General features: G+C 33.4%; 1 protein-coding gene across 2 annotated transcripts in view; it reads left to right on the forward strand.

Moving 5' to 3' along the window:
* Positions 1-19,917, forward strand: part of ABCD3 (ATP binding cassette subfamily D member 3) — a 68,346-nt gene that overhangs the window by 21,586 nt on the left and 26,843 nt on the right. Inside the window, exons 2-9 of one of the 2 annotated variants that reach the window (XM_045199452.3) lie at positions 1,134-1,265; positions 2,315-2,351; positions 5,874-5,972; positions 9,744-9,832; positions 15,543-15,612; positions 16,892-16,989; positions 17,345-17,468; positions 19,819-19,875. In XM_045199452.3, the coding sequence (XP_045055387.1) occupies positions 5,898-5,972; positions 9,744-9,832; positions 15,543-15,612; positions 16,892-16,989; positions 17,345-17,468; positions 19,819-19,875 (513 nt within the window). In that variant the 5' untranslated portion in view covers positions 1,134-1,265; positions 2,315-2,351; positions 5,874-5,897. The remainder of the gene's footprint in view (positions 1-1,133; positions 1,266-2,314; positions 2,352-5,873; positions 5,973-9,743; positions 9,833-15,542; positions 15,613-16,891; positions 16,990-17,344; positions 17,469-19,818; positions 19,876-19,917) is intronic. The other variant, XM_024565362.4, reaches the window with a different exon arrangement.

Below are 19,917 nucleotides of genomic sequence, written 5' to 3' on the forward strand. Positions count from 1 at the left end.
AGTACCTAGCATATAGTAAGCAATTAGTAAACATCTGAATGATTCTTGATCATGTCACATTTAGAATTTACCTATCTTTTCAAGAGCACATGTATTTGATGTGTATCTTTTCTATGTACCTTTCTTTTATACTTTAGCAACCAGGTTTTTCCATATCTTGTCTTGGTACTGTGATTCTCTTTTCCTTGCCTTTGCTCAGGCAGGACTGTTGGGCAGTGAAAATCAATTCAGGGACTGCCATTATATTTTGGAAAATCTGGTGATTTACTGAACAAGAAGAAAATAGATTAGCAGCTCCCGACTGAACATACATTGCAATTGGTATAGACTGGTTATATAAATGGTCATGTTTCACATAGTCACAAAATTAGGCTTTATAATTGTTTCAGTTGGTTATACCATGAAATATAAGAAGGCAACTGATATTTAGTGATTGTTACAGATATTACAGGTACCTTGTCATTAATATGCATATCAATAATAGAGTTCAAATATGTTGAATACCTTTATTTTAATCTATTTAGCTGATAAATCGATCTTTTTTGGTAGCCAAAAGGAATACATAAATGTGGAAGACATGTTTGTTTGTTGTAGAGTCTTTTTAGTTTCATAGGATAAAAATCAAGAAAAGTATTGAATTTTTGTTAGACTTGAATCTGCCTGGCAGTAGATCATGTTTCTGCAATTAAATTAACTTCTCTCTAGTCTTTAGCATGACATTTCAAGTGAAAAAAATATGTAACCGATTAAATGGGATTCTAGTATACTGCTCTAATTTATCCTAGGTGATCTCTGTATATTTGTATAGCGAGTATCTTTAAAATTGAGACCATCTGTGGAAAACATTTAAAGAATTCCTTAAAAAGAGGATTTTAGAAAGCCTTATAAAAGGGGGCTCATAATTAACTGGGCGTATGTGAACATATACATAAATGAAAGGCATTTTCTGAAACAGTTTTGCAATCTCATAAAAATTTAAAAACAGATAATCCTGTAATACAAATGAGATTAGAAACAATAATAAACCTAAGCACTTTTAAAGTAAGAGCATCTACTCTTATTGTAGTTAAATTTGGCTTTCTAGCCTTGTTCAGTGACCTAGTATCTTATTACTGAAAATGTTTATTCTACAGATTCTTGGAGCTCAACTAGATGTTGAACACAGAGGGCTGAGTAATGTATGACCCCTCTATTAGGCACGGAGATATGCTACCCCGATTCCCCTTCAAAGAAGGTCTAGTCCAGCCATGAGGAGTGCAGACCAGGTAACCCTTTCTGCCCACACTTTAGGATCTGCCTTAGCTGCAGAGCTACCTTCCTAAGGCCGTGACCTCCCTGGAGCAGCATGCCTTTATATACTGAGCAAGGAAGATAGAATAAAGACCTGACCATTTTGGCCAATCACAGAGCACTCTGATGGACAGAACTTGGGGTGACAGCTTCCCACGTTTTTGGGTGAAATTTTGTTGGGCCTGCATCACAGTTTAAATTCTGCCCAAGCTTGCTTTTGTTACCTTCCTTTCACAGGTTTTGATGCCCAGTAAACACATTGTGCTCCCCACACCACCTCACCTATAGTTGGGAGAAGCCAACCTGCAATAGCTCTTAATCTCATGGAACTAATTTATTGGGAGGAAATGTATATTAAAGAAGAGATTTGAAATGTGATCATAACATAAGATGCTATGGTAGTGTATTATAAACAGAGCCTAAGCCTGGTCATTATATTGCTTAGGGGGGTGGCCTGGATCAGTAGTCAGGCCTGGGCTGGTGCCAGACTAACTACTTTGAGTAGCATGAATCTTGGACATACTACTTCCTCTTTTCCAAGCCAGTTTTTTCATTTGTTACATGGGAATGGAATATGGTCTCTGATCCTATAGGCAACTAACCTGGGATTACTTAACATTGCTGGGAAAAGATTCCCAGCATCAAGAGAGAGGGTCCAATGCACAGACATTTTCAAGCCCTTGCTTGCGTCAGTTGGCTAATGTTCCATGGGCAAAGCAGTTCACACAGTCAAATCTTGATTCAAGGATGGAGGGATAGACCCCACCTCTCTATGGAAGAATTTGAAAAATAAATGTGAAAAATTACCAACATAATGCCTGATAGTAGTTAACATTTATTGAACACCTTCAGTAAATTATATTTATTTAATAAGAGGTAACTTTACTATTATACTTAATATATTCTATGTATGATATGTGAACATTTGGAGAATATGGTATGTTCTTTTGATATCTGAAAACAATTTTTATGGTGGGGAAAGTTTGCAAATAAAGTGCTTTCTTTTTTCTTTTTTTCTTTGCAGTAAGAAAAATGGAAAACCACCATTACAGAACAATGAGGTAAAATTTCAAATCATTAACTCTTTAGAATTTTATGCATTTATTTGTTTTGTTACATAATTTTGAATTAGGACAATAATCATAGAATTTTAGAACTTGGGGGGTTTAATGTCATCTGGAATCCGCTAGATATTATAGGACTTCTTTCTGAAATGGGAATCCTTGGTAGGTGACTTCTGGTATTTGCCTGAATCTGTTCATTTGTTGGAGAGTACCCAGGAGGCAGGTAACTGTATTACTTCTAGCCCATGATGAGGCTCATCTTCCCTCTGTGGGCACTTAGTGATTGACCATTTTGTCTTTTGTTGCAACACAGGACAAGTCTACTCTATTTTCTCTGATAGACTGTCAGGCTGTTTGAAGATAGTTGTGTCTTCTGAATCGTTTTCCCCATGCTAAACAACCCTTATTTTTTCAACTGTTTCTCAGGTGATAGTGTCTGGTCCTTTTTCAATTCTGTATTTATTCCTCTGGACCCATACTCATTAGTTTCTCTAAACATTATATTTAGTACAGAATGTAGTTGACCAGACAAAGTCCTGCTGGCATCTCTTAATCTTTTTTTATGGTTATGTTTTATCTAGCTTTGACTATATCCAGCTGTAGCAAAAATCTAGTCCTTATTTCTCCATTAAGGCCCACTAATTTTATAAGAAACATCAAATTCCTTGATTAATTTTTAATTGTTATTAATTTTTCAAGAAATACCAGTTGAGCTCTTCATACATGCCTGGTATTGTGTTTGGCTCTGGGTGTATAGCAGTTATAAAAGTACATGGAGCTGACATTGTACATGCCCCCAATATACTAGTACGATACCCTCAAAAGGAAGAATATTAGAAGAGCTTGACATACCTCATTCACAGTAAACTCATGTGGGCTTATAGTGGTTAGTGTTTCTTAAGTATCCCAAATCTTCCATATTAATATCTATTTTCTGAATGTTCTAGAGATGGACATCAGAATTGCTCTTCTTTAGTTTCCATAATCTTTTCCCCAGGCTTTGAAAAATGGGACCAGATGTTTTTATCTCCAGTTGTCTGGCTTATCACCGTCTTCATAATTTCTTTCTTTTTTTTCATAATTTCTCATATCTAAATTATATGTGAGTAATCAAACCTTAGTTGATTTACAGGGGGTGGGCAAAAATTGGGATTATCTTTTGGAGGGTGGGCCCCCTGTAGTATAGGCTTCCCCCTCTAAGTAAGTGAGTGTTCTAGGACCCATCTGTGTCAGTGTACCAGCTAGTGTTGTTGTGAGAGGCTGTGTTTGGCTTCAGTGAATTTTTTTTGAAGACTCAACATGTTTGCCCATTTCATGATGGGTGATTTACAAGCCCCCACTATGCTGGGGGTCAGCAGTTTTTGACCAAAACCAAGCTGCACGTTCAGCAGTTTTACCCACCCTCCCTATTCACCCGATCATGCCCTGAGTGACCTTTTAATATTTTTCTGGATGAAAAAAGTCCTCAAAGGGAAACTTTGTTGATGTGGTAAAACTTTGGTGAAACAAAAAAAATGGCAGGAGCACTAAAAGGTATTAAAAAAATGAGTTCAAAAACTGTTTTGAGCAGGTGGAAAAAACATCTCGATAGGTGTATAGCATCCAATGAAGAGTACTTTGAAGGTGACTGAAGTTAAAACATGTAAGAATAAATACACAATTTTTAATAAATATATTCTGGGTTTTGTTTTTTATTCACCCTCCTTGTATATCAAACCTTAGACTTATATCTACTGCCTGCGAATTATATCTGCAAGTTTTAGGACATCAGTGAAACTTCATCAGTTAGTACAGCTAAGTTCATTCACTTGTTTTTAATTTTTTTGTACAGTGTTTTTAGCATATACTTATTTGCTGGTCATATTGTGTGAGCAAGATAAATTTAGGTTAGATTAAATGGTTGGCCCAAAAAAAGATATAAGGCATTATGTACACTGATACCACATTTGTAAAATTTATTAGGGGAACACACACATGCACAATTATACATATGTGCTAGACTGAAATCTGGTTGGATGTACGCTAGTTATTACAGTTGATATCTCTAAATAGTAGGTGTAGGCTGCTTATTTTTGCTAATCAGAATTCTCTAAGTTTTTTTCAGTGAATATGTTCCTTAAGAGGAAAGCAATTAAGAAGGAATTTTTTTTCCTGTGGAAATTTGTTATAATCTGTTGTAAGATGGGGTGGGGTGAGACAGTTTTCATAAGACATGAGATTTAAGAAGGAGAAAAAGATTTAATATAGTTAGAAAATAGTATAAAGAGATTCTTGACTTGATTTTAAAATACTTTTTCATTTAATTTTGTTGTAATGTACATGGTATAAAATTCAAAACATATAAAGGTAAACACTGTGCTGGGTTTGGTGATTGGCATTCCCATGTGCATTTTTGTACTTTTGAAGTATAGCTATGAATATCGCCACCAACAATATGAGTAGAATTATTTTGCATTTGAAATATCATATAAATTGAGTCATTGTATTTTTCATTCCACTTTTTTCCAGCATGTTTTTTAGATCTATGTTGATAGCTATAAACTAATTTAACTGCTCTGTTGTATTCTGTTGTTTGACTATATGCTGCTTCCTTTATACAATTATGTAGATTTTTACATAAATTTACTGTGAGGTTTGTAGTATCTTCTATTGATGTACATGTAAGTTTTTAATTTTATGGTATAAATATTGTGCAGGTTATTTTTTTACTTATGTGTTTAAGCATATATGTAAGAGTACTTGTAGAATAAGTCCCTAAAAGTAAATTTGATAGGTTGTTTTACATTTTATAGTCAGTGTACATTTTACATTTGATAGATGCAGCAGAATAGTTGCACCGGTTTACATTTTCCCCAACAATATAGAGGAATGCCTACACTCTTATCAGCACCATATGGCCTTTTTATTTTATTGGCTATTTCAAACATCTGTCTTTTTGAGTCCTAGTTCATCTCACCTGTCTAAGTGATTGACACATTAATAGGAACTTCTCAGTGCCCTTTGACCTTGTTCCCTCCTGAATATTAGCTACATTTTTTCTGGTTGCATTATTACTTCAGCTTCTTATTTCTGGTTGTATTATTACTTCAGCTTCTTAAGTGGTCTTTACCTAATGGTTTATTTGCTTTTTCTATCATTTAAATGTTAATTTTATAGCATCAGAGTGGTTTGATGCTATAAAAACTTGTCTTTGAATTTATGAAGAAGAGAGAATGAACTGGCAGATTGCATATTGGAAATGCTAAATGATAAATTTAGGCATCGGAGAGTTCCCTGTAATTAATAACAGGGAAATTCGTGTTCAAGATTTAAAAAACAAAAAAAAACCCTTACTGTTTTGGTAACACCCTGTTTTGTTGAAAATATGTTTGAGTATGAAGAGCAGTACAAGTCTTTGTTCTCTAAATTTAATATCATCTTGATAATTGTTTATATTGACTTAAGTGATACATGGTTCTTTAATCTTATTTGTTCTAGATTTGTTATAGCTATATTAAAAGCTTTCTTTTTTTAATGTAGAAAGAGGGAAAAAAAGAACGAGCTATGGTGGACAAGGTGTTTTTTTCAAGGCTCACAAGGATTCTTAAAATCATGGTTCCTAGAACATTTTGTAAAGAGGTAAGTCTTATGAAATTATAATGTTAAGTGTTAAACTTTAGAGGTTACATGTAATAAGAACAATAAAATTATAAAGCAAGACTACAGGTCAAATGTTTTCACTGTAGGTAGTGAAGACTACAAAATTTTTGTCTTAAATCATTGTCTCTCATGCAAGTAAGTACCCTTGTTATTCAGTGCCAGTTTTTAAATAGTTTTTTAATGAAATATTATTTTATTATTTTATGTGACATTCTAGAGTACTTTAGTGCAGCTCACCTAAGTGGTGTTGCTTTATTATAATATAATGAAAACAACCTTAAGTTTACAAAGGAAAATTTTTTATTTAATTAAGATGTTAACAATTCACATTGATATGGGTTATATTTAGGGGCTACTTCATATTTAACTGAATATGTTTTAAAGATACCAAAATGATATCTAAAGTTTTCAAGTATTTTCAGGAAGTGAGCTGGTTGTTGGAATAAAGTTTAAATAAAACTTTATCTGTATTCGATGTGTTTTTAATTATTAAAAATCAAATCACCTCAATATTCTCCTTTTATAGAACTAAAAATATCACCTTTGACTCTTTCTTCTTCCTGTACCTATCCTTTCAGTCACTGGGATCTGACAACTTTTTCTTCTAAATATTCTTGCCTGCATGTCACGGTGTTCTTTAATTAGTCTCACTTCAAAGAATCTCCCCTTCTAATCTTTTATGCCAAATTTGTTTTCTTCAAATATAATATGTTTCCAGTTGTACAAATTTAAAAAACCATTTGCCTTATAATCTATTAATAGCTAGAAAAGATAAGATGCCTCAAAGCGCTGTAGTTCTCGGATGAACGCTCCCCCAGCACGCTGGACTGCCTTTCCTTTCCCCTCACTTCAGATCATACTGCGGTAATTCCGCCCTTACGAACCTCCAATAAATAATAACAGTTGTTTATTTCTGATTAGAGATAATATGTGTTCCTTAAAGAAAAATTGAAAATCGCAGGTAGATGCTTTTTTCTTTTTAGTGCCAGCTAGCCTCCCTCTCAGAGAGTATTCATGTCATTATTTTGGTGTGTAGTCTTGTGTGTGAGCACATAATAAAAGTGAGGTCACATTGAAACCTTTAAAATTTGCTCTCTCATACAGGGTGGGGCAAAGGTGGGTTTACAATTGTTTGTATGGAAAAGGACAGTAATAATTAATAAACAATAATAAAGAGTAAACTGTTTCATGTACTCACAACTGTAAGCCTAGTTTTGCCCCACGCTGTATTTTAAATGTTTTTTTCCAAGTATCCTTGAGTTTCTCTTAAATCAGTCTCTTTCTATTTCTACTGGATTATTATAATCTCTTAATTGGTCTTTTTGCTTCTTCTCCTTTTCTAACAAGTCTTCTTTCTAAAACCCTAATAAATATATTTTACTTCTTTTTTCTTATAGAGTAAATCACATCCTGACTTTGACCTTCTTTTCAATACATCTGCCTAGAAGATTCTTTGCTGTTTTTCAGTCAGTGTGCTGTCATGACGTCATGTTTATGACAACCTGACCCCACCCCCAGCAGAAACAGATGTGTTTAAAAAAAAACCTTGATGCTCATTGTCTTCTTTGTGAAGGTTTCCCGTGACTCTTTGGGCACAATTAATCATTTTCTCATTCTATAACCCACCTGACTTTGGAGAATCCTTGTATAAAGTACAAGCTTTTCTGGAAAGATTTATATATTACTCCCCTTATCAGTTAACAGCATAATGACTTGGCCAACCTGCCAGTTTTGTTTAGGTGAAGCCATACCACAGAGTCATGAACCATTTTTGAGTAATATCAAAATCCAATTTTAACCCCAGTTCAAGAAATTGAAATAAACGCCTATAGAAATCACAAAAGATTGGAGGTCGAGATAGATTAACTGATTTATGAAATAGAGAAATGAACATATTGCATATGATGAATATATATGGAGTTCACATATGTCACAAGGCGAGGGCGAGCCCAAATCAGTGCAAATCTTTAATTTCTGTCATAGTCTGTGAACCCATTACTAATGAGAGTACTGGTGATTCTAATGACATCTTTTGTATGAAGGCATTTCAGGACTGTCAGTAATAAAAGTTTGCCAGATTTTGGTAAAGTGAGACAAGTAAACTTGATACTTTCTTTCAGGATAAATTAAGCCAAGAACATAAAATGAAGGAAAAAAAAAACTATCTTTGTCTAATGTTATCTATATATACCTCAGATGATTAGTTTAGGGTTGAGACTGTATGTAAGGTCTGAATTAAAAGTTAACATTTCAGTTAAAGTGACATATAGACAGCATTTATTTAAATTAACAGATCGTTCTGTTTTCAATTGAATGCCTAACTTTGAGATGATAGGGTGGGGTAGAAAGATGGTATGTTTCTTGCCAGGAAACGTGGGGGTAGCAGCTGTCCTAGCACAATCACGGATTTTCTTTGACACTGTCCTCTCTCTTACAGCTTCATTTACTCTATGTATATTTGTGACTCCCTGCCTTGTCTTTCACTTAAAGAGCTGTATTTTCAGTACCTTCACCTTTTGTTTTTATCTCATCACATTCTTTATTCTTTTGTAGACTGGAAGGTTATAATGACTCTATGTTGTATGAATAAAACATACAAAAGGTGATTTTTTTAATCACCTTTTTATAAAACAATATTTATTTTGCAAAAATTATATAAGTATTAGATGCAGTTGTCCCTCTATTCTGTAACTTTGAAATTAAACACATTATTCAAATGTCCTTCCTGTCACACACCCTCTTCTCTGACTTCAGCTTCTATGTTACTGTCAAAGTCTTCCAATTTAGAAAGTTTAAGGTCAGCTTTGAATGTGTGTTGGAGGGTGGAGGGTATTCTCATTTTGCGCAGAGAGATGATTGATTCCTAGCCAGCCACTCAGCGCCTCTTCTCTTTCCCCTTGATAACCCATCTTGCACAGCATTATTTAAGTAATGTTTCCTAAACAACACTTTTGAACATTTTGTTCTACCCAGAAGCTTTCGGTAATTTGATATGGTCTGTACTCTGCTGGATATGCTATGCTTATAATTCATATGGTTTTAATCCATTTCTTATTTTCCATTGAATTATTCATCTTACCTGGTCTAGTTAATATATTTCTAACGTCATAATCCTCTTTTGCTACCCCAGGCCTTTTCCTCTTGTTACTTAGCACATGAAGTAATGCAAATATACCTGCGTTGGTCTGTTTTCTTATATTTTTAGTATAAATCTTGCCTTAATAACTAAAATGAAAGCCCTGTGAGTACAGGGGCACTCTCAGAGATTTTCCTGACAAACTGAACCAAATTTATTCTACTTAGGTAAAATTTTAGGCTTCAGTATTTGTTGTTTAATTGCATATTGACAATTTTATTGTCATTTTTCTTTATCAGTCATGTATTAAAAATATAAGACAATCACAGTACATGGTGATTCAGGTAATCTAAGATATACTACTGGTTTCTCTCATTGACCGATTGTATGAAGGCAAGTCATTCGACCTTTTTGACCAAGTCATTTGACCTGGGATTCACTTTTGAATTCTGGATAAGAAAGTTAGAATAAATGATCTATAAGGCCTTTTCCATTTATATTTAAATTTTTTTAAAGTATTTTAAAATTTCCTATAGATAAAATGTCAGCCAACTGTATTAAAGCTAGAATGAAATCTTAAATTTAGAAATAACAAACCTCTGCCAAGGTAATGTGTTTTTTTTAAAACTTTCTAAAATGCATTTATTTAATTTACTATACCTGGTTTATTTTAGACAGGTTACTTGGTACTTATTGCTGTTATGCTGGTGTCTCGAACATATTGTGATGTTTGGATGATTCAAAATGGGACACTCATTGAAAGGTACTTTTCTGTTCACCTTCCTCCAATGTATATGAAATACTAATTTGTCTCATATTTAAGCAATATCTTAATGAGCAAGAAGTAGATTCTAAATTAGGTGTAAATACTTAAGTCAAATTATTCTCTGTCCCTTTACTTGGAGATGAACTCTGTGGTAGGGATGTACTGGTGACAGGAGGGACCCAGCCCTCCCCGCATGGAGTCCTGCAGAGCGGACAGTTTGTAAAGCACTGGAGACAAGAAAGAGGAAAATTAAAATGCAGTATAATAAGTGCCTTATTGGAGGTTTAAAAAAGTCTCCAAGTTGGATGACTAAAATTAATGAGATAATTAGGAGGAAAATATCAAAGTATATTAGGGCATCACATTGAGAATGTTTATTAAGAGGAAACAATTCTTAGACATTTCTTTCAGTTTCTGAAGTTAGTGTTTATAAATTTTTTTCATTTTAGTCTTTCTATATATCAATTATTAATCATTGCAATTGATAATTTTGGACCTAAAAACAAAAATAACAGCTGTTAATAAAGAATTTATTCCTCAGGATACTAATTTGAATACCAGAGTAAAATTTTTCTTGAAATTTTGTTTACTGGTGTACAGTATTTTATCAGAAAATGTCTTAAATACTTAATCTAAGATAACTTTTGAATGACAGCACTTAAAGCTTTAAAATGTGCCCAAATTTTGAAATGAAGAATTTTTTTTCTTGTACCCTTGATTTGCTTCTTATGGGATTTATAGGACAAGAAGGATGCTTTATGCATATGTTTTCTGACTCGCCCGCCTGGGAGAATATAGGTGATCTCCATAGGCTTAAAGCCCTAACCACATGCTTCAGAATACGTGTAAATTGTGTAGGCTCCTGCATTGAACACAGGTGAGAGACCTGTGGTTGGTCCTGGGCCTTTTAATTTTAATCAAAGTAATATGTGAACAGCTTCAAAAATAATACATGAACATAGCTTAGTGTCAGTCTTGCAGGTGTTAGTCACAGACATAGCAGTCCTGCGCACCATTTCTCCCACTCACAATTGTCATTCCTGGAGCCAGTCACTTTCTGTTCTTTTTGCTGTTTCATCTCTTATTTTATCTCAGCATTTTAGTGTGACATACTTGTGTTACTGTTTCTAGTTTTAGAGAGTATATATTTATTGCCTACTTTGGAAGATGAGATTAACTCTTTTACACTCTTACCCACACCCATGCTCATCCTTTGGGTGTTGTTATATTGCAGTATTTTGTTAAGTCAGAGTTTACTGTTTACATGATTTTGAGTATTGTTTACAGCTGAGCCACATGGCATATATTTTGGTAGTTTCTTTTATATACAGCCTTTCGATTTTCCTGATATTTATAAATTACAAGGTTTTGTGTGCTTTAGTTTTTTGCCTACTTCTTACTAATTTGACTCAAGCTTATTGATAACACTGTGAAATCTCAGTATTGTAATATCGTCAAACACACTGTGAGAATCTATTGATTTTTATCTATTACCACCCACCCCATGCTTCTAGTTAGTTTCCTGTCTTCCTGCTCTAATCAGGATCGATTGAACTTTAGACCCACTTAATAGCAGTTATGTTTGAATTTGCTTTTATCATGATCTTGGGAATTTCGTCCATGTTTCTCTTCCGCATTAAATAACCTATTTTCTGGATCTTTGGCTTCCCCCTTTCTCAGTTTACTCTCATTTTGGCAGATGCAGTCTTTTTCTGAGAAATGGTGTAAAGGAAATACATTTTTGAGAGCTTTTAGATCTGATAAAGTCTTCTACTCTAACACTTGATTGATAATATAGCTGTATTTATACATTCCAAGTTGGAAATTACTTTTTGTCAGAATTTGAAAAATATCACCTTGTTGCTTCTATAAAACTCACTGATTCTCAGCCTCGGCTGCAGGATGATTAGAATCTCTGGGCAATTCTGAGAATTAATGACTGGGCCCACCCCTGGGTATTCTGATTCAATTAAACATCCCTTTTTGAAACATCCCAGGTGATTCTGATGTGCAGCCACAGCTAAAAACTTTGTACAGATCCCAGTGCCACATGGACGATGGGGCCCATTCCCTTGCTTGTTGCCCTTTCTCAGCAGCAGGTCTGTTTTTCCTTCCCTTTGGAAGCTTTTATAGTCATTTGTTATTGATGTGTCGCTGGTGTTTGGGAATTTTACTGAATGTTCGTGTGATTTCTTGTTTTACTCATTGTGCTGGGCATGAGGTGGGCTCTTTTCAGTCTAGAAAGTCATTCTTCTTTTTCCTCTCCTTTTTTAAAATTGTTTTTCTGGGATCCTTAATAGTTGAGTGTTTGGCCCCCTGGATCGGTCATCTGATTATGTTATAATTTCTGCACTGTTTTTATTACTGATGTTTTATATTCTAGGAAATTTCTTTTAACTATCATCCAGTGAATTTTATTATAATTTTATTTCTAAGAGTTATCTTTTTGTATGAATGTTCATTTTTGTAGCAATCGCTCTTTCAAGTCGGTGACTTTTTTTTTACTCCCTGCATTGTTTATTTCCTTTATGATCCTTTGTTACTCTTGTTAGAAGTTTTACGCAAGCAGTTTGTCACTCTTGGCTGTGTGTTCATATTTAAAAGAGAAGGCCTAAAAATCTTGTTAGAAGCCAAGTTGAGGGCTTGTTGAAAGTCTGGTCTCCCGGGTTTGTAGGTGTTTGTGGTAGGAGTGTGGTCAATTTTGTGTGTCTATGTCCCCTAATAAATTTGAAGAATTTTGGCATAAATGTAGTTGAAATATTTGTTCATTGTTGCTAGCATATCAGCTTTAGGAGGATTGATTTTATTCAAAGTTCTGTCTTTATGAGCTGTGTGTGCAAGTATTTGAGTCCTTTGTATAATTAATGTAGAGAAGACATTTATGCTCTTTTACAATCTTTATAGAATTATATACTTTTTTCTTTGATGGCTTTATTATATAAATGTTTTATCTGTTACTAAAAATAGACTCCCCAACTTTAACATTGTTAATTACCTGTAGCAAAAATCTATAGATTACATCCACCGTGAGCGACCTCATATTAAATATCTGTGTAGAATCCATCACATATTATGTATAAAACCCTGCATAATCATGGTATAGTATAGAAGATTAAAAGTTTTCCTCTTTTATTCAGATTTTGTGATTTCATGTTTTTGTAATCCAAAAGAATAATACTTACTTTTCTAAACTGGAGATTTCCAACTTTAAGTAGCTGCTAATAAACATTTTCTCAAAGACATACTGTCTTTCAAAAAATGCTTTGCAAAGAGTAAGTGGTGTTAATTGGTGATGATGGACAGAGGAAAGTTACTATGTAGCATGAGCCAGCTTGTAATTTTGCTAGAGCAATCGACTTGTTGGGTACCGAGTTTTAAATTTTAATTATGAGCTATAGAAACAATTTAAAAAATTAAGAATTTCTAAAAAACACATTTTGATACAATTTAAACTTACAGAAAAGTTGTAAGAATAGTACAGGGAACTTTCTTATACTTTTAACCCCAATTCACCAATGTGAAATGGTCATTTTAAAGTTGATTAACTTTCTCCTTAATAAATATTTTTGAGCTTCTGCTATATAGGAAATATTTGCTATTTGGCCAAATTATAAGTTTTAAAATATTGTGAATCCTACCATGGAACAAATTTATTTGAAAAATGTACACATTTCTCTTACTAGTAAAGCTACATTGTGAATGGGTTTTTCTGGCCTTTCCATTTTGCCTCTTTCAGAGTAGGCCTAGATTCATTTATTTCTGCTATGACCCTTAGTGTACTTCATTTTAATATTCTTTACATCTTTTTGGCTTATTTGTTAGCAGTGGCTAATGACTTTGGGGTGTGGGCAAATTTTAATAGGACAGACCTTTTCTTTAATGGAGGACAATCTTTCTACCTTATTGCTGCTATATGTAATCATCAGTATATATCTTTCACCTATTTGGCTAAAAGTAGCATCTTTATCTTTTATAAGATTCTTACATGTATTGAAAGTAATAATGATTGGGGTTACTATAAAATTATTCTTTACTATTTTTTTTTGCAGTGGAATAATAAGCAGAAATAAGGCTTTATTCAAGAAACCATTTTTTAAATTTATAGCTGCTATTCCAGTGGTAAACCATTGCTGAATGATAGCATGTGTTTTACCAGAGTTTTATAATTTTGTGTGTTTCGCAGCTTGGGCAGCACTAAAGCACTTGGGTTTATGTAAAGTTTGGTTCAAACAATTTTAAATCTCTAAACTTTTGTTTTGTCTTAATTGCTTTTCGTCTCTAATATTCTTATTGCTATAAAGAGCATTTTTGTGTGTTTCTATTTTAACTTTTTTCCCAGTTCAACTTATTTTTTTCTTTTTAGCAGTTATATCAAAATTGGACTATTAATTTTTCTATCACTCTAAAGTAACATTTCCCAAAGTATGTTCTGTGGAATGCTATTATAACAGAGGAAATGCTACATGCTACAAAGCCCCCTCAGAGAGTTACAATGGACATATTATACATGAAGCACTGAGAAGGTCTTTGATAAAGACATTTGTTAGCTTTGTTTAACCCAGATTTTCCTAAATCCATTTGACCATGGAACTTTTGTTGCTCTAAAAGACCAACTAACATTACTTGGCATTATTACCTACTCCTTCATAAAACAAGCAAATTATTTCTCTATCTTATACCCATTACTTTTGTGTGTGTATGGAGTTAGGTTTAAATCATGTAGTGCAGTATTTTTAAAAATACATTTTATTTATACTTGAGAGTATTAATAAAGGTTATTTGGTGAAAGAGTGTGTGATCAAGTAAATTATACCTTTTTACTGGAGCTGAACTCAAAGAGTCTTTACTTACATGATATAATGGTTTTCAAACCTTAAAAAAAGTAGAGGAACTCTCACTTTGAAAGTTCTTTATAGATATTTTAAAAACAGATAAATATACAAAATAAATTAAAAACAGATTAGAAAAAGAGGAGCTGGTTTAATTGAAGTGTGTGAACAGACCTTGAGACTCTGAGGAATCCTACTGATCTACTTTTTCAGTTATCATTTAGTCCCGTGGTCGGCAAAGTAGACCTGCAGGTCAAACCAATACTATCTCTGTTTTGGTAAAATTTTATTAGGACACAGCATTTTTCATTTTTGGCTATTTTCGCTCTACAATAGCAAAATTGAGTGTTTGGCCACAGAGAACCTATGACCCACAAAGCTTCAAATATTCACTCCTGGGTCTTTATAGTAAAAGCGTGATCTCTCGTTAGTCTGTCTCTCTAGAAATTAATTCTACAAATGTGTTCATACAAATGAGAATCAAAATGTTCAAATATTTTAACAACAAAGAAATACTAGTTTGTTTTGTCCATAGTAACCCATTCCCGGGTCTGTAGAGTTAATTGTTTTGCCATATAAACCCCTTTTTTGACAGCCTAAGCCTTTTTTAAAATACCATTTTTATGAGGGAAAGAACTGGTTATTCTTACTTAATTTTGCCATTTATATAGGTTGATTTTCAAGCAAGCTATTTAAACTGACACAGTTTCAAAAGTTGGAAACATGTTTTTATAAGAAAATATTTCTTAACATCTTTTTTATTGATTCTTTTGATTCAGTAAAAATTTCCAAGAGTAATTTTAGAGCTTTACAGAAGTTTTCTTAGTGTTAAATATTGCTTCTTTTGCAACTAATGCATTGCATGTGGTGGTTTGCAGTGGTATCATTGGTCGTAGCAGAAAAGATTTCAAGAGATACTTATTCAACTTCATCGCTGCCATGCCTCTCGTAAGTGGAATTCTTTAAATTTACACAGGGAAAAACTGCATCTTTCTAAAATCTTTAAGGATATTTACTTACTAAGTTCTTTAAAGATTTATGATACTAAGTTCCTATTTTGGATTTAGTTTTGTAATTTATAGTGGAATATTTCAATGTACACCTTTACACTAGATAGAAAAATTAAAATGAATTATCTTTGGTTCAGTTATATATATGTGGATGTGTGCATATATGGATTTTTTTAAGTTAGGGTTTCTCGAATCTTTAGTACATCCCACTAAATGGCAGTAGTTCCCACCCCTCCCCGAAGTGTGACAACCAGAACCTCATGGGGCAGAGGTTGGGAGTTGTGTGGGGGCCAGATCACTCTGATTTATATTTACTGTTTTAGACCACAATATTATAGTAAATTGTATTTTAAGTTAAATTGGAATTTATTATCTGAATTTATTAGAAATAAAGGTAAGCAATTGGCCTAATTATAAGTGATTTTCTTAGCTTGGCTTTTTATTTTATTGGCACTATAAGAATTTTAGTATTTTAAATGTGGGAGTAAAAAGGAGGAGCTTGATTGTAAAATTCAATTAATTAGATTATATATCAGATTTAATAAAACTTGAGGGTGGACATTGATGGTTTTTAGACCTTTTAATATAAAAAATTGAGATAGATAGCTTAGATATCAAAAAGTGAGATTCAGCAAGAAATCAGTGTTTTCTTAAGAAAAATTTTATGTAAACATGACTTTGGAACTATGGAAGAATTAATTTTGATATAATGATGGAAAAGAGTACTAAATGTGACTCTAGAAATAATCTGGAAAATGGCATTAGTAGGTACAAGACTTTCATTACTTTTTTCAACAAATGCAAATGCATTATGTATAGAATTCCATTGTTTGGGGTTGTAACACTGGTAGTAGGAAGCAGAAAATATAAACATAAAAGTCAGTACTCCTAAAAGCAAGCCCTTTACATTAGATAGGTGACTTAGCTTTTTTGGGGGGTACAAAAAAAAGGTAGCAAGATGCTTCTTATAATTAATGATATTAACATATTCTAAAATTAAGTTCCAAGTAAAGTTTAACATATCAGGATAATAGAGCTTTTGGTTCAGTATGTTCTCTTGTCTCTTTGTAAATTTTAAGTAAAACAGAACTGAATTATATAAATTTTTACTGTTATAAAAATCACAGGATTTGGAGACATAGCCAATGACAGAGAAATAATTTATGATTTAGTAAAGGAATGAAGCAAAACCAATAATATGTGTTTGTTTGTTTTAGATCTCTCTGGTTAATAACTTCTTGAAGTTTGGGTTAAATGAGCTCAAACTGTGCTTCCGAGTAAGACTAACTAAATACCTCTATGAGGAGTATCTCCAGTAAGTAATAACCTATTTTTATATTAAAAATACTTAAATTGGACAGTAATACCTAGCATATTGAGACATAGAAGTTTTTCTTTTTTGTTGGCTATGTTTTTCAAGAAAATTGCCCTTAGACCCAGAAACATATAGCAAAAGATTCAGTATTTAGAATCTATAATTCTGGCTCTTCCATTAGTTGGTAAGTCATCCTTCTCTAGAATTGCTTCCTCATCTTTAAAATAAATTAGGACAATCTGGGGCCTCTTCCAGCTCCAGAATTTTCTGTTTCTATTAATTTAGACTGTGTAGGATAATGTGAGTTTTTAAAAATATCATTTGTTTTAAATTTATTTTCTTATTGCTATTTTAGAGCTTTTACATATTATAAAATGGGAAATCTGGACAACAGAATAGCTAATCCAGACCAACTGCTTACACAAGATGTAGAAAAGTTTTGTAACAGTGTAGTTGATTTGTATTCAAATCTTAGTAAGGTAAGTTTCTCTCTTTTTCTTTTTTTATTATTAATCTGTTGAATTTTGAATCTAAACAAATTTATGTAGAGTTGATTTGATGGGTATAACATCGTCATATAAATATTTAATGCTTTTATAAGAAAATCAGAGTTATAGTTTTAACTACAGTTATTTAATTTTTAATATTATATTTATGAGATGCTTTAACCAAGAACTGAGAACTTAATGTCTCTTAAAGATTTCGTAAGAATATTGCAGGCCGATTTCAGTCAAACAACATAAATTTAAATGTTTATCTTTTGACCTGTGTGTACTTTTGGCAATTGTTAGAGATTGGCGGTCAATTTAAGTTTTCATTCTACATCCATTAACAAACATTAGCTTCTTCCTGCCCATTTCTCTCCTTCAGTAGCTCTAATTCTATTAGGTCATTTAAATAATAGTCAAACCTTTCATAAGGTATTAATTTATTTCAGTTGTTTAATTATTGTTTCTCCCCATTTCCACAGTATTGCCAAAGCTCTTGATTCAGGTGATGGGCCTTAATCACTTTTCTTCCTGCTAATTTCTTCAGTTCTTACCTATCTCACTCATGTTATCTCACCCCCCAGACAGCTTTTGCTGTAGTCTTCTCATTAAGCCATCTTCTTTGCCATTACCACCCGCATTGACTAGGACATGTAGTGGCACCTGTAAGACTGTGTGCACTGCATTCCCTCCCTTCCCTCTTCATTTTAGATGATGCTTCATCTCCCACTTCAATCCACGTGACTGCTCTTGGTCCGGGGTAGGAGGTTGTCTTGGACTGGACCATTTATAGTATGTTTGCCTCCGGCCATAACTGATGCAGATATCCACATACAAGGGGGTTGCACTGTAAGACTAGGAGTGCTCCGCTTCAAACGTGTGGATGGAGGGAGGATAGGCAATTCTTAGAAAAGTCACACATATCCATAAGAGCTTCACCCCTCCTGACAGGCCCACTACCAAGGTACCTTTTCACTTCATGCCAAACTTTGTTGTTTAGTCAGCTCTCTAGAAGCCTTTGCTAACTGATTCCAAACTCTAGGAACTCTGACAATTACAAATTATTCAGTAATTCAGCTTTCTTTTCTGTTCCCATTACCACATTTTAAAGTTTATTCTGTATCTATGTGATTGGGGGGGAGGGTGGGTGTAGATAACATTTTTCATGTATTCTGTAGGTTTGTAGTCTTTACATCTTGGCAGTTGAGCAGGTCTATAGCTTGGGTCTTGTCACATCTGCAATAGGATAAAATATCAAATTAATTGGAGTGGTGTTATGCACTATAATATATTTACTTTTAACATTACCTAATTTTTTGAAGTCTGACATATGTCATTTTTATCAACTTTTAAATGTCCTTGAATTTCACAAGTATGTCTAGCTTCTTGATAATATTTATAAGGCAAAAAGAAAAGGATCACCTTAGTACAAGCCAATTAGTAAACCAAGTCACCTATCCTAGTGTGTACGTATTAGTCAGAAAGTGGTGGCTGTCGCCTTAAGTGAATGAACACAATTTGGGTTTCTTAAAAAACACTTTAAAAAACTCTTTTAGTATGCCCTGGCTGGGTGGCTTGTTTGTTTGGTGAGTCATCCTGTATAACAAAAGGTGGTGGGTTCGATTCCCTGGTCAGGGCACATACCCACGTTGAGGGTTTGATCGCTGATCAGGATCAAAAATAAGAGAGGCCACCTGATTAATTTTTCTCTGTCACATCTGTCTCCTCCAAATCAATAAACATATCTTCAGGTGTGGATTAAATTTTTCTTTTTTGAAAGAGCTCTTCAATTATTAACAAATGTTACCCCAATAAGGTCAATAAAAAGTAAAAGGAAAACCCTACTTTTAGTGTGTCAGTTGAGCTGTCTCTGTGTGAGAACCTTAATATATTGTTTTAGTTTTAGAAGTGTGAGTTTTACATCCTAAAATTATATTCATAGGTAGCTCACTCAGTTACTTCAACATGTAGATGTTATGATAAAATAATAGAATTAAACAGTATTAAGAGCACAGGAAGAACCTCTCATTTTTACAGGTGAAGATCCATAGAAACCAGAAAAGCTGGTAGCAGATTTGGGGTTATAACCTGGGTCATTTTATTTAGTGTCTTTGTACTACCTTAGAAATTAGTTACTAGTGGTCAGTTATCACAGTAGAGATACCTTAGTTGATGGGAAGTGATATATGCTTTTCCCATTTGTCAGTAGACATTGGTCAGGCGGTCTCCATTTTTTGTTTCTTGACAATAAGAACTATCTTTTGTGTATTTATTCATCTACTTGCTGTTACATTACACCTAGTTCTTTTTAATTTTGTACCTTCTAATACTTATTTTACAGCCATTTTTAGACATAGTTTTGTATATCTTCAAGTTAACAAGTGCAATAGGAGCTCAGGTGAGTTTACTTTTATTCTGCCTTTCAAATTGATATAATGCT

This window comes from Desmodus rotundus, chromosome 3, assembly GCF_022682495.2.
Source record: "Desmodus rotundus isolate HL8 chromosome 3, HLdesRot8A.1, whole genome shotgun sequence".
Lineage (NCBI taxonomy): Eukaryota > Metazoa > Chordata > Mammalia > Chiroptera > Phyllostomidae > Desmodus > Desmodus rotundus.